This window comes from Odocoileus virginianus, chromosome 3, assembly GCF_023699985.2.
Source record: "Odocoileus virginianus isolate 20LAN1187 ecotype Illinois chromosome 3, Ovbor_1.2, whole genome shotgun sequence".
NCBI classification, from domain to species: domain Eukaryota; kingdom Metazoa; phylum Chordata; class Mammalia; order Artiodactyla; family Cervidae; genus Odocoileus; species Odocoileus virginianus.
Window position 1 is genome coordinate 64,218,687 of NC_069676.1, and position 14,842 is coordinate 64,233,528.

The 14,842-nt window shown below is 40.0% G+C and overlaps 1 protein-coding gene across 2 annotated transcripts in view; it reads right to left on the reverse strand.

Moving 5' to 3' along the window:
* Window positions 1–11,510: 11,510 nt before the first annotated feature.
* Window positions 11,511–14,842, reverse strand: part of HAVCR1 (hepatitis A virus cellular receptor 1) — a 39,025-nt gene continuing 35,693 nt past the window's right edge. For both annotated transcript variants that reach the window (XM_070465694.1, XM_020898238.2), the window contains one exon: window positions 11,511–13,969. In XM_070465694.1, coding sequence (XP_070321795.1) covers window positions 13,867–13,969 — 103 coding nt within the window. In that variant the 3' untranslated portion in view covers window positions 11,511–13,866. The remainder of the gene's footprint in view (window positions 13,970–14,842) is intronic.

Sequence of the window (14,842 nt, forward strand, 5' to 3'; positions counted from 1 at the left end):
AGGAAAGTAATCAAAGATTTAATTATATTGAGACATACTGTGTTAATGTGTTGGACAACACAGTAAAGATGTTAATTCTCTTTCCCCAACTAAGTTTAATGTAATTCTTATCAATATCTCAGCAAAATTTTTGTAAAAATGAAGATTATTCTATTCTCTCAAATCATTCCACCCTCACCTTCTCCCAGAATCCAAAAGTCTGTTCTCTACATCTGTGTCTCTTTGCTGTCCCGCACATAGGGTCATCATTACCATCTTTCTGAATTTCATGTATATGCGTTAATATACTGTATTAGTGTTTTTCTTTCTGACTTACTTCACTCTGTATAAACCAATATAATATTGTTAAGTAATTAGACTCCAATTAAAATAAATAAATAAAAAACAAGAAAATGAAGATTATTTTAAAATTTACATGGAAAGACAAAGGAACTAGAATAGTTGGAACAATTTTGGAAAAGTAGAACAAAGTGGGTGGAATCAGCCTATCCAATCTCAGGATTAATTACAAAGCTACAGTGATCAAGATTGTGCAATGTTGACAGAGGGATAGAAAAACAGACCACTGGGACCAAACTGAGGCCTCAGATATCTGATAAGGGGTTAATATCCAAAACAGATAAAGGACACGTAAAACTCAATAGCAAAACAAATTTTTAAACGGCGGAGGAACTTGTCAGACATTTTTTTCAAAAACACCCAAATGACCAACAAGTAGGGCAATATTAGCATTACTGATTGTCAGAATAATGCAAGTCAAAATCTCACCACACCTTATTGTGGAAAAGATAAGAAATAACAAGTCTTGGAGAGGATGTGGAACAAAGGAAAATCTTGAGTACCATTTGTGGGAATGTAAATTGGTATAGCCACTATGGAAAACACTATGGAGGTTCCTCAAAAAAATTAAAAATAATAAAACTACCATATGGTCCAGCAATTCCACTCTGGGAAATTGTCTGAAGAAAATGAAAACACCAATTTGAAAAGATATCTGCAGCCCGGTGTTCACTGCAGCATTATTTTCAATAGCTAAAGTATGGAACAACCTAAGAGTCTATCTGTGGAAGAATGTATAAAAAGATATGATCCAGTGGCTAAGAATCCATGCTCCCAAGGCAGGGAGAGATCCCCGGCCCAGGAACTAGATCCCTGGTCCAGGAACTAGATCCCACATGCAGCAACTTTGAGTTCTCATTCCACAACTAAAAGAACATATATGCTGCAATGATCAAAGAGTCCATATGCCACAACTAAGACCACGTGCAACCAAATAAATAAATATTAAATAAATAAAGTCCCCTAAAAATAAGTGGTCTATCTATCTATATATTTGTGATTTATACTACACACACACATACACACAGAAACACACTAGAATACTATTCAACCATAAAAAAGAAATAAATCTTGCCATTTAGAACAATATGGATAGAACTTAGAGGTATTATGATAAGTGAAATAAGTCAGACAGAGAAAGACAAAGTATGATATCATTTATATAAAATTAAACAACAGGAAAGCTCATAGATACAGAGAAGATTGGTGGTTACCAGACATGGGGGTTAAGGGACAGAAGAAAGGGGTAAAAGTGAAAAAGATGCAATACACACTTCCAGTTACAAAATAATTAAGCTCTGGAGATATAAAGTAAAGCATGGTGGCTACAGTTAATAATATTGTACAGCATATTTGAAAACTGTTAAGAGAGTAGACCCTAAAAGTCCTCATCACAAGAAAGAAATCTTTTCTGTGTATGCCATTTTGCAATATATAGAAATATTGAGTCATTATCTTGTACACCTGAAGTTAATATAGTGATATGTTACCATTATCTCAATTAAAAAATAGAAGACTTAGAAATAGACACACACAGATAAGCCCAATAGAGCTGGAAAAGCCCAGTCAGCAGCTGACAACTGGGCCTAAAGCTCAGGAGAGAGATATGACTGTAATAGAGATTCAGAGATCTCCAGCAAAGAGGGAGAAGGTAACAAGAAAGAAGCAAGCAGTGGATTGAGTTCTGGGGGTACTAACATTTTGCAAATTAGATAAAGAGGATCCAGCCACAGGTAGGAACAACAAATGCATAAGGGTAGGAAGAAAATCAGGATAAATGGCACCACCTCCTGAAAGGAAAAGGGAAGAGAGACTAGTGAGAAGCATGGCTTGGTCAGTGGGGTCAAATGCTACAAAGAGGTCAGAAGTGGTAAGAGTTGAGAAATAACCACTGCACTTAGACTGAACTTTTGCTTGATAGCTTCAGTGGAGGAGTAGAGCCAGAAGCTAGGTGCATTAGCTTAAAAGTAAATGGGAGGCAGGAAAGTGGACATTTGGGATAGAAAAGCTGGCTCAGATATAAAGGAAAGAGGAAGGGGGTAGCTAGATATGGTTAAAGCATCAAATGGTCAAGGGAAAATTGTTAAGAGCCTTTTTCATGCTCACAGGCAGAGGAGATGATTCCAACAAAAAGCAGAAGGCTAGAGATATACATGAGACTGTCATTGTGCACATATGAAGATATCTTATAAAGTTCTCATAGTCATGGCTTTTGTTCAAAACCTGAATGTAGTGCTTTTCCATTAAGATAAGAAACAAGGTAAGGTTATCTGCTCTTCTTTTCAACATCATACTGGATATTCACGCTAATGCAGAAAGACAAAAAGAGAAAATAAAGGGTATACAGATTCAGTAGAAAAGCAAATCTCTCTTTGTTCACATATCATATGATAGCCCATATAGAAAATTCCAAAGAAGTGATCAAATAATTCCTTAAACTAATAAGCAATTAAATCAAGGTTATAGGATACAACATTAATGTCCAAAGTCTGTTGTTTTCCTATATAACTGCAATGAAAAATTAAGAATTGAAAAAAAAAAATAAAACACCACTTATATTAACAAACACAGAAATACTTAGGCATAAGCCTAACAAAATATGTGTAAGTTCAACATGAGGATGCTACAATACTCTGAAAAGAAAGAATTATATAAACAGAGATCTGTTCCATGTTCATGGATCAGGAAGCCCAATACTGTTAAGATGTCAGTTCCTCTCAACTTGATTTAGACTCAATGCAATTTCAATAAAAATCCCAGAAAGTTATTTTATTGATAATAACAAACTGAATCCAAAGTGTATATGGAAATGTAAAAGACTCAGGATCAGTGCAGTTGCTTAGTCGTGTCTGACTCTTTGCAATCCCATGAACTGCAGCACGCCAGGCTTCCCTGTCCATCACCAACTCCTGGAGCTCACTCAAACTCATGTCCATCGAGTCAGTGATGTCATCCAACCATCTCATTCTCTGTCGTCCCCTTCTCCTCCTGCCCTCAATCATTCCCAGCATCAGGGTCTTTTCAAATGAGTCAGTTCTTCACATCAAGTGGCCAAAGTATTGGAGCTTCAGCTTCAGCATCAGTCCTTCCAATGAATATTCAGGACTGATTTCTTTTAGGATGGGCCGGTTGGATCTCCTTGCAGTCCAAGGGACTCTCAAGAGTCTTCTCCAACACCACAGTTCAAAAGCATCAATTCTTCAGTGCTCAGTTTTCTTTATAGTCCAACTCTCACATCCATACATGACTACTAGAAAAACCATAGCCTTGACTAGATGGACCTTTGTTGGCAAAGTAATGTCTCTGCTTTTTAATATGCTGTCTAGGTTGGTCATAACTTTTCTTCCAAGGAGTAAGTGTCTTTTAATTTCATGGTTGCAGTCACCATCTGCAGCGATTTTGGAACCCCCCAAAAGAAAGTCAGCCACTGTTTCCACTGTTTCCCCATCTATTTGCCATGACGTGATAGGACCAGACCACTGACTGTTGAGTTTTAAGACAACTTTTTCACTCTCCTATTTCACTTTCATCAAGAGGCTCTTTAGTTCTTCGCTATCTGCCATAAGAGTGGTGTCATCGGCATATCTGAGGTTTCTGATATTTCTCCCGTCAATCTTGATTCCACCTTGTGCTTCATCCATTCCAGCATTTCTCATGATATACTCTGCATATAAGTTAAATAAGCAGGGTGACAATATATAGCCTTGATGTACTCCTTTCCCAATTTGGAACCAGTCTGTTGTTCCATGCCCAGTTCTAACTGTTGCTTCTTGACCTTTATACAGATTTCTCAGGATGCAGGTAAGGTGGTCTGGTATGCCCATCTCTTAAGAATTTTCCACAGTTTGTTGTGATATACTCAGTCAAAGGCTTTGGCATAGTCATTAAAGCAGAAGCAGGTACTTTTCTGAAACTCTCTTACTTTTTCGATGATCCAATTGATGTTGGCAATTTGATCTCTGGTTCCTCTGCCTTTTCTAAAACCAGCTTGAACATCTCGAAGTTCGTGGTTCATGTACTGTTGAAGCCTGGCTTGGGGAATTTTGAGCATTAGTTTGTTAGCATGTGAGATGAGTGCAATTGTGTGGTAGTTTGAGCAATCTTTGGCATTGCCTTTCTTTGGGATTGGAATGAAAACTGACCTTTTCCAGTCCTGTGGCCACTGTTGAGTTTTCCAAGTTTGCCTGGCATATAAAGTGCAGCCTTTTCACAGCATCATCTTTTACGATTTGAAATAGCTCAACTGGAATTCCATCACCTCCACTAGCTTTGTTCGTAGTGATGCTTCCTAGGTCCCCTTGACTTAGCATTCCAGGATGGCTGGCTCTAGGTAAGTGATCACACCATCGAGGTTATCTGGGTCATAAAGACCTTTTTTGTGTAGTTCTGTGTACTGTTGCCATCTCTTCTTAATATCTCTGCTTCTGTTAGGTCTATACTGTTTCTGTCCTTTATTATGACAACATAATATTGAACAACAAAGTAAGAAGATTGAATTTACCCAACTTCAAGATTTATTATAAAGCTATAGGAATCAAGACAGTATGCTGCTGGCCAGAGAATAGAAAAATACATCTCTGGGACAGAATAGAGAGCCAAGAAAGAAAAACACAAATAAAGTCAAATTATCTTTGGCAAAGGAGCAAAGGGAATTCAATGGACAAATGACAGTTTTTTTCAATAAATGGTGCTGGAATAACTGGATCTCTACATAAAAAAAGAAAAAAGAATCTAGATGCAGACCCTATACCTGACATGGATCACACTCCCAAATGTAAAACCTAGATTGTAACACAGGAGAAAATCTAGATGACCTTGTATATGACAATGGATTTTTAGGTACAATACCAAAGACATGACCCATGAAAGAAAAAATGGTAAGCTGGACTTCATTAAAATTAAGGACTTCTACTCTGTGAAAGACACTGTCAAGAGAATGAGAAGACAAGCTGGAGATTAGGAGAAAACACTTGCAAAAAACATATGTGATAAAGGACTATAATGTAACATATTGGGCTTCCCAGGCAGTGCCAGTGGTAAAGAATCCACCTGCCAATTTCCAAGATACAAGAGAGTTTGGTTTCGATATCTGGGTCAAGAAGATCCTTGGAGTATGCAATGGCACCCCACTCCATTATTATTGCCTGGAAAATTCCATAGACAGAGAAGCCTAGCAGGCTATATAGTCCCTGGGATTACAAAGAATCAGACATGACTGAGCACACACGTTTCTATCTCTCTAATGTAAAATATGCAAGAATGCTTAAAACTCAACAATAAGAAAATGAACAACCGCATTAAAAAATGGTCAAAAGATCAAAATAGACACGTCACCAAAGAAGATAAAAAGAAGGCAAAGAAACACAGAAAAACATGTTTAATATCATGTGTTACTGGGAATGCTAATTAAAACAATGAGAGGGCATCCTTGAGGGTCCAGTGGTTAAGAATTTACCTGCCAGTGTAGGGACACAGGTTTGATCCCTGGTCCAGAAAGATTCCACAAGCCATGGGGCAACTAAACTCATGTCCACAACTACTGAAGTCTGCATGCTGTAGAGACCATGCTCTGCAACAAGAAATCGCCACGATGAGGAGCTCATGAACTGCAGCTAGAGCATACCCCCACTCGCTGCAACTAGGAAAAGCCTGCACACAGCAATGAAGACCCAGCACAGCTAATAAACAAATAAACAAACAAAACAACAACAACCAAAACGAGACACCACTACATACCTATTGTTGTTATTCAGTCGCCAAGTCATGTCCGACTTTTTGTGGCCATATGGACTGCAGCCTGCCACATTTCCCTGTCCTTCACCATCTCCCAGAGTTTGCTCAAACTCACGTCCAGTGAGCCGGTGATGCCATCCAACCATCTCATCCTCTGTTGTTCCCTTCTCCTCCTGCCTTCAGTCTATCCCAGCATCAGGGTCTTTTCCTATGAGTAGGCTCTTCATATCAGGTGACCAAACCTATTAGAATCATTATAATCTACCACCAATTGCTGGCAAGGATGTGAAGCAACAGGAGCTCTCATTCATTGTTCATAGGAAGAAAAAATGCTATTTTGCTATTTAGCAATTTTGGAAGACACGTTTGTAATGTTTTACAACACTAAACACTTTCCATACAGTCCCTCAAACATGTTCATTAACCTGAACATGAATGTTTATAGCAGCTTTATTCATAGCGGCCAAGATTGGAAGCCACCAAAATATCCTTCAACAGGTCTAAGAACAAACTGTGGTATATTTAAACTATAAAATATTATTCACACACAAAAAAGAAATATGCTATGAAGCCCCAAAAAGAAACAAAGGAAACTGAAAAGCATATGGCTAAGTGAAAGAAGTCAACCTGAAAAGGCTTTATACTCTATATCCAACTACACAAAATCTTGGAAAGGTAAAACAATAGAGAAAATTAAAAGGTTAGTAATTATCACAGGTTTGTGGTGAGGAACAAATGAATGAGTGAAGCCTAGGGGATTTTTAGGGTAGTTAAACCATTCTGCATGATACTGTAATGGTGGATACATGTAATGATACACTTGTCCAAACCTGTAGAATACATCTCACAAAGTGAACCCCAATGTAAACTGTGGACTTCAGTTGATAATGATGTGTCAATATTGGTTCATCAATTGTACCAAATGTACAAGGCTTGGGAAAGATGCAGATGGTGGGGAGGCTGTGTATTTTGGGGAGAGGGAGGCAGGCATATGGGAACTCCCTGGACTTCCCGCTCAGTTTTGCTGCGACCTTGAAACTGCTCTAAAAAATAAAGTCTATTGAGAAATATGTGAATCATTCATAGCCCAAGTATTTTTAGGCTCCAGCAGGTGCAGAAACTGCCAGACAGAGCACATCCCATCTCAGCAGTCGACAGCACAAAACACTGATGGTTACCTTAGAGCACTTCCTCACAGGCCAAAGGGGACTTTCTTCGTTGCTTGTTTCTACAACTGCTAGAAGAAAACATTTAGTTCTTCGGAGGCCCAGGGACGGTCAAAGCAGACAGCTGTGGGCCAGCTTCCTGAGAAGCCTTACAAAAGCATGGCAGCATCCAGGCTTCTCGTTCCCAGGGCTGCACCAGCATCACACCATTGCCCAGGAAGCCAGATGGAGGACAGACCTGCTGTCGCCGGCGCCCTGCCCTCTCCCCATTTGGTGGCTCACCTGCCCCGGACCGGACCGGTGTTGAAGCACTCCTGTTTGGTTTGTATCTTTCAGGCTTTTCTAGAGGGCTTCACACACACAATAAGAAAATACGCTGTCATCTCCCTTTTCCAGTCAACCTCAACTACACATTGAAATCATCTGGGGAGACTGAAAAGACTAATACTACCTGGGCCCCCCCTCTGCTGAGATCCTAATTTGTCTGGTCAGGGCATGGCTTCCCAGGTGATTCTAATGTGCAATCAAGGTTGAAAATGACTAGTCTCAGAGTCCAGTGGAATTCACACAAATTCCTACACCCCAGTCAGTCATAAAGAGGGGTAGTTTCTAGTTTTGAGACACTCTTCCACTCTCATCCCAGCCCCAGCACACACAAGAAGTTTCTAGGGAACATTATTTCAGTCTATTCTATCCTATTCACTAATTGTTATGAATAAGTATTGTGTAAACTGGATGCTGGGAAACTACATACACTTCTCTCAAAGAGCTCAGTATAAAAAGTGTCATCAATCTGAACACCTCTCATCCACAGGACCAGGTTACAGGGTCACTATTTATGGTGACAGTTTGTAGAGACTCTATTTGACACATCTCTGCCTTGGCTCCAGGGCTCTGTCAGCCAGAAGGAGGAGGGGGCCTCTCTGTAATTCACCCCTAGGTGCCACACAAGCTAGGTGGGGTGCCAGCCTCCTGCAGAGGGACCTGAGCTAGGCGCTGGCACCATGCCTGGCACATGGGAGGTGCTTCATATTATTCACGGAGAGTCTGCAATGGGCTGTACAGAAGGGTTCAGGGGAGGGGATGCACTCTGTCTACAGGGATGAGGTGAGAAAGTGTGAAGAGGCCAAGGCTGAGATGAACCTTGAGGGAGGGCATGCCTGGTGGAGAGACAGGTGACAAGCCTCTCCCCAGGACATGTTGACCTACAGAGTGGAGAGGGGGTATTGAGGCATTTCTGTCTGCTGGAGCACCGCATGGAGGGGCTGCATGAAGTGGACAAGGGAGAAACTGTGAGGGGCTTGTGATGGAGCAGGGACTTGTGCCCACTGGGGAGCAGTGGGAGGATGTTCAGCTCCCATAGCACAATCAGACCTGGCTCCTTCGATTACACTGGTGGCTGTGTGTGGAAAAAAAAAATTAGGGGATATTTGGATCACCAAAAGCACCAACAGAGTTGTGAAGCTTCTTAGGTTCTTTGAGAATGGCCAAGGGAAGTTTACAGTTAGATCCTTGGGAATTCTAGTGCTAGATTATTCCTCTTGCAGCCCCATATCCACCCTGCTCACATTCTACACCAATGCTACTAAATTTTGAATTTTTCTCAGCTGTCACTACCTTTGCAGTAGGTGCGGCAATGACTTTGTCTTACTTCTTCAGATAATCTGATGTAATCAAGAGTCAAAGAAGAAACAAAGTCTAGAGAAGCTTTGTGTCCTAAGACTTCCTCCCTCAAAGCTGCCCACAACCAACTGCAAAAAGACTTTGAGTGACAGAGAACAAAGGGTAAACTGTTATTCCTTCTACAGAGTGCTAGGAATCTAGAAGAAATAATTCTGCAAAGCTAGGCTCTGAAAACCAGAGAAAATATGCTTGCCCTACATTGTTAGGGAGTTCCTAAATTTTAGGGACTCAGAGAAATTTCTTTTACCTTCTAAAGTCCATCAGAATACCCACTCAGTCTAAATATAAAGGGTTAATATCCATTTCCTGAAATTTACTGTTCAAATAAAGTAGACATAAAGGATTATTGCATGCTCTACTTCCGTATATTCTTTCATGAAATCTGAATGTTTGTGTAAAAATGTAAAATAATTTGTAGACACTTATATTCTGTAATTTAAACAAACAAAAACAATGTCCTAGGTCTCATCTCTCTTACTGAATCAGAATCTCTAGGAGCAGAGACCAGGAATCCGTATGTTAATGAGCTCCCAGTTGATCTAACTCATTGCCTCTCTGACTTCAGACATCTACATAACTTTTGCCATACTCACATTGTCCTTTTGCCTTTGTTCACTCAAGTTGTTTTAGGTTAACTTTAAAATTGTAGTCATCCTAAGTGATGTCCACAAAATCAGAGTTTTGAAGCACTGTTTTCTAAAATTGCATGTTAAAAGACATAACTATTTTAAAAGTCCATTGTGGGCTAACTGAAGGCAGTACCTGGTCCACTCCACTGATTCAAAGCTGTTTTGGGAAGAGCAGGTTTACTGCTTCTGGGTCTCAAACTTTGGCCTTCTTATTTCAGGACCCACCTACCTAGGCCTGGATGCCCTCACACAGCTCTATGGAAAGCACCTCACTGCCAGGACCCTACCCTCTCTTTCCACACGTACTCTCCCATCACCCCAACCAAAGTGGATTTTTATATCTGAACTTAGGACAGTATCACTGAAGCACACTAATAAATGTTAAAGTATAATCTGCTGGTTTAACCCTTGATAGCAAAAATGCTTCCATTTTCAAGAATGGGATTCTCCTCGTATACGTTTACACAGCCCTTTGCATCAGCACCTGAAACAGCACACGTTTCTGCCGCTTCATTTCTTTGCAGTCTTCCTCACTCACTCTGCCTCAGCCACAGTGGAGTGCACCTTACTTTCTCCCTCGTCATATACACGCTCTTCCTATCTCAGGGCCTTTGCACTTGCTGGATTTCTTCCACACGTCTGCCACCCACACATTACTTGGGTTTCAACTCAAAGTCCCTACTTCCCGAGAGGCAGCTCCTGACCAACCCAGTTAAAGCTACAGTAATTCCCCACATCCCCATGCCCTCCAAGGATCCTCTGTCTTAGCAGTTTTTAACCAAGGGTGTTATTTCCTCTAAGGAGACATTGGTAGTGTCTACAGACATTTGCAGGTGTCACTATGTTGGGGGGGGGTTGGGGGGGCAGCGCACAAATATTCTCTAGCAAATAGAGGCCAGGTATGTTGATAAGCAATCCTATAATGCTTGCACAGTGCCTTCCCACAATGCATTATTTGGACCCAAATGCCATGTTTGAGAAATTCAGCTCTGTCAGTGGAAAATCCCATGGACAGAGGAGCCTGGTAGGCTGTAGTCCATCGGGTTGCTAAGAGTCGGACACAACTGAGCAACTTCACTTTCACTTTTCACTTTCCTGCATTGGAGAAGGAAATGGCAACCCACTCCAGTGTTCTTGCCTGGAAAATCCCAGGGACGGGGGAGCCTGGTGGGCTGCCGTCTATGGGGTCGCACAGAGTCGGACACGACTGAAGTGACTTAGCAGCAGCGGCAGCAGCAGTGTGTTATGCTTTTTCCTTCTCATCATCAGTACCAGAGCAGATGGTGTTGGGGTTTCTTTCCCACTGAATGGAGCTCCTTGGGAACTGGAGTTCAGGGCTGTACCCTGCTCCACCTCGGTACCTAGAGGAGCGTCAGGCACCTTGACTCTCAAATCTGGACTCATTTGCCCTTGTCCTGAGAGCCCACAGCAAGTTGAAGATGCCTGGCCTCAAGTAAATGGTGAGGATAAGAAAATATGTCACTTTAGAAAATGAAAACAAAAATGTGTTCAGTTAATGAGTGTGCATACAAATGAAACTTGTGATGAGGAGTCCCTCATGCTTTCAAGGACTGACAAAATTTTCTTCACAGCCATCAGTGAAAAACTGATTCTTCTGCTTTTAAAGAAGAGCAACATTTCCTAAGTTCAAATATATGGTTTTAATTATACCAGTGTCTTAATGTCCCTAGACCAACAGGAGAAAATGGAATTTCAATGGTCTAAAAAAAAAAATAATTAATACATTCTCTTTAACTGGCATTTTTAAAGGAAAGAAATTAATGTTAACTTAGTGTTAAATACCTCCCCTTCCTTCCCTCTAATCGATTCTCCCCCTCAGTTATTGTCAAATTTTTCTATAGCATAAAATGATAGCCAAATTACCCATATGAATTTTTCTAAAACAGAACTGTTATTCAGAAAAATAATAAGAGGGACCATATAATGAGAAACCTGTGAATGCAATACCACTGAAATTCTTTATTGAGCACTGATGCTAGATTTCCTATCACAAGAAACTTTATAAACAGAAGAAAAACCATTGTATTTCTGAAGTGATTTTCACTTTCATTTTTCCACAAATATCATGTCATTGAAATTACCACCGTACACCCATGTAAGTGTGGGAATAACTCTCATGGATGCAAAAAAAAAAAAACACACATTGTAAATCAACTATACTTCATTTTAAAATATACTATGATTTACTCTAATGTCATCCAACGTTCCTGGTGCACTTTAGGATGAGAGCTCAGGGCCTGTCTCTAATTCTGAGTACCACCTGCCTTCTCCCATGCCCCAGGTCTTGTTTCCTAGAATGCTACTGGGTATGCCAGTAGTCACTGTGCTCACGGCATTCCAACAAATTTTGGAAATGCTGGATTAAACAAAGTTAAGCAGATTTCCAGAACTTGTAATGTGCCATCACAAACTTTAGGAAGGACTTGGAGAAGGGAGCACAAATCATAAATTCAAAGCCCCACAAGTAACAAAGCAGGTAACAAACATGAGGCTGCAGGCAAGGCAAGGCCTGAGGGATGTGGTGCCATCTAATGGGGCTCTGGCTGCATATGGATGTTGCCCAATGTTTCCAGACAAGTTACAAATCTGGGCTTTAATTTGACATCTCCATGTTTGTGCATGTTGTCTTGAATTAAAAAAAAAACCAAACATCGTAGTTGGAACATAATTTTTTAAACCAGATCAGTGTGGTTCCATTTACGAAAACTAGTCTGCAATGTTTAGCCATCTTCATTGCCCATGCATACATGTTGTTAAGTTACTTCAGTCATGTCTGACTCTTTGCAACACTATGGACTCTAGCCCACCAGGCTCCTCTGTCCATGGGATTCTTCTGGCAAGAATACTGGAGTTGATTGCCATGCCTTCCTCCAGAGTATGTTCCCAACCCAGGGATTGAACCCACGTCTCTTATGTCTTCTGCATTGGCAGATAGGTTCTTTACCACTAGCATCACCTCTTCATTGCCCACATAACCTTTATTCAGAGGTCCTATTAATTTTCTACAACTCTGCAGAAGTTTAAAAAACATTGCCTTCAAAAACAACCTTCCAGCCCTCATGGACCACTTTGGTGTGAGCAGCTCTGAACACCACTACCCTTCCCCCCACCGAAACCAAAAACAAAAACCTCAAGAATGAGTTATTTCAGGGTTTATGCAAAGTGAAATTAATTTCCAGCCTTCTTAACTGTTCATGCAAAAATACTTCAAAGTGACTAAAACCAGCTTTACTTTTTGTCTTTGACGAACTCTTCTGGAAAAAACAAAAATTTAATTGAGTTGTGCAAAAGATATAAGACAGGAATTGATTATATATGGAAAAGACCCTTTATCTTTCCAATATAATTTTAAGAACTGAAGTGGTTTGAGGATGTTTTAGCCTTTTGGTGGAAACTGGTAACATGATCAAAGAAGACTATTATATTCGCAAACTGGCTTTTCCCAAACAGAAAGCCTCTTTTATTACTCCTTCCCTCTTTTCTTTCCTTGTATTTATTTCTGCCTTGCCTCATTCTAAAAATTCCATCAGAGCCTACCAATTGTCTACATAAACACCTAGAATTGTAGCACCAATGCAGCAGAAACAGTGTAAATCACATGACAATTGATTTTCTTACCCTGGTGTCTCCAAGGACCACTCACTACCCTTCCTTCTTCTAACTGCTAAAATACCATTCTGGTCCCAGGGAAAGCACTTAACACCTTCTATTTCCAGAGCCCTGAGAAACTGGATCTACCTATAATGGCAAAATCACATTCACTTCTATTTTCCAATGGGTAAATAGAAACCTGTACACTCCCATGATTTGAAACCCTTGATGTCCTAAGGAATATAACATTTGGAGTCAATTTAAAAAAATCATGAAATGCTTCCATGTTAAGTCCTTTAAGTACCAAATTAAATTTGCTGATTTTAAGTTATGGTCAGCTCCTCTCCACAGCTTTATTAACCAAGGTCAAAGTGTGTTTTCTGTGTCCTCAATGAGAATTCTCGATGGATAACAGGATTCATAGGGTCTAAAGAGAATGTACAATTCTGAAGTGTACCTTTCATGTTTTAGAGAGATTTCTGCAATGACCAGAAAGATTGATTCAGTTTTAGTAAAAAAATTAGGACTGTGTGACAGAGGTTGACTGTGCACAGATGATCTAGACTCACTCTACCCAATGTTCTTGACTCCGTGGAATGTCATCAGAAACTGATGGAAAAATTGTCCTGCTACTTGAGGGATTCTGACATGGTGATATCTGGGCACTGTCTTCTACATAATGCCTTAGAATCTGGGCCCACGACTTAGTGAGAGTCATCAATAATGTAGGCATTATCTTCTCCTTGGATAGGCTTCAGAGCTCCATGTTTCAAAGCTCCAACGTGAGACTCCTTCAAGGGAATCACACTGCAGAAAGAATAACATGATTAAGAGATAAGCACTTCTCAAGGATGAGCAGCACAGTTCTTTATGTTCAGGCAATACTGGGTATTTGCATTTCCTAGAGCATCATCCAGACAGCCTATGAAGTCAATAGAGGCTTCCAGATTTTCTGAATATGAAGTTTTAGGAAAGTCTGTTTAATAAAGTGATAGAAATCCTCAACAGTCATTTCAAAATCTCAGACTGGTCTCCTTCAAGAGACTTATGTAACAGAAAACAAAAATTGAAAATGTAAGAAGAGAAATATCAGATATCAAGATGAAGTACTAAACCAGGATGCACATTCACAAAGATGGCCAGGGAATGGTTTGGTTGGTGTTTTTCTGAATGAAGACTGTGACCCTTTAGAGAAGGCTAAATTAAATCCATTTAGTGATCTATGTCTATATTTAAGATAAATATATATCAGCATAAAAAATATCAGAGCATACTGGATATAATAAAAGAGCATTGCTTCATCTAAGTGTGTAATAGATCATGGAGTCAAAAATCTTACTGTGTCTTAACAGTCAAAATGGGAAAGCTATGTGTTAGATGATTTTTATAGCTTGTACACTCACACATCAAGGGTAATCAAAAGGTAATTTGTGAGGCTTTGATACAGCTACTTTCTTAGAACTTGTATGCAGTCACTATTTTCATTACCTAAGCCTGCCTAGAAATGGTATTAAATGCACTGAATCTTCACTCAGCTCTGATCTTTAAACAGATTAGTCACATATGTGTGGAAACAGTTTAGGTGTCTGTGGTTCAAAATAAGTCAATGTGATAAATTAATAGCTGCCCCCAAAATTACATGTTGAGGAAATGCTCAGCTTTGTTTTATTTTGGTTTTTT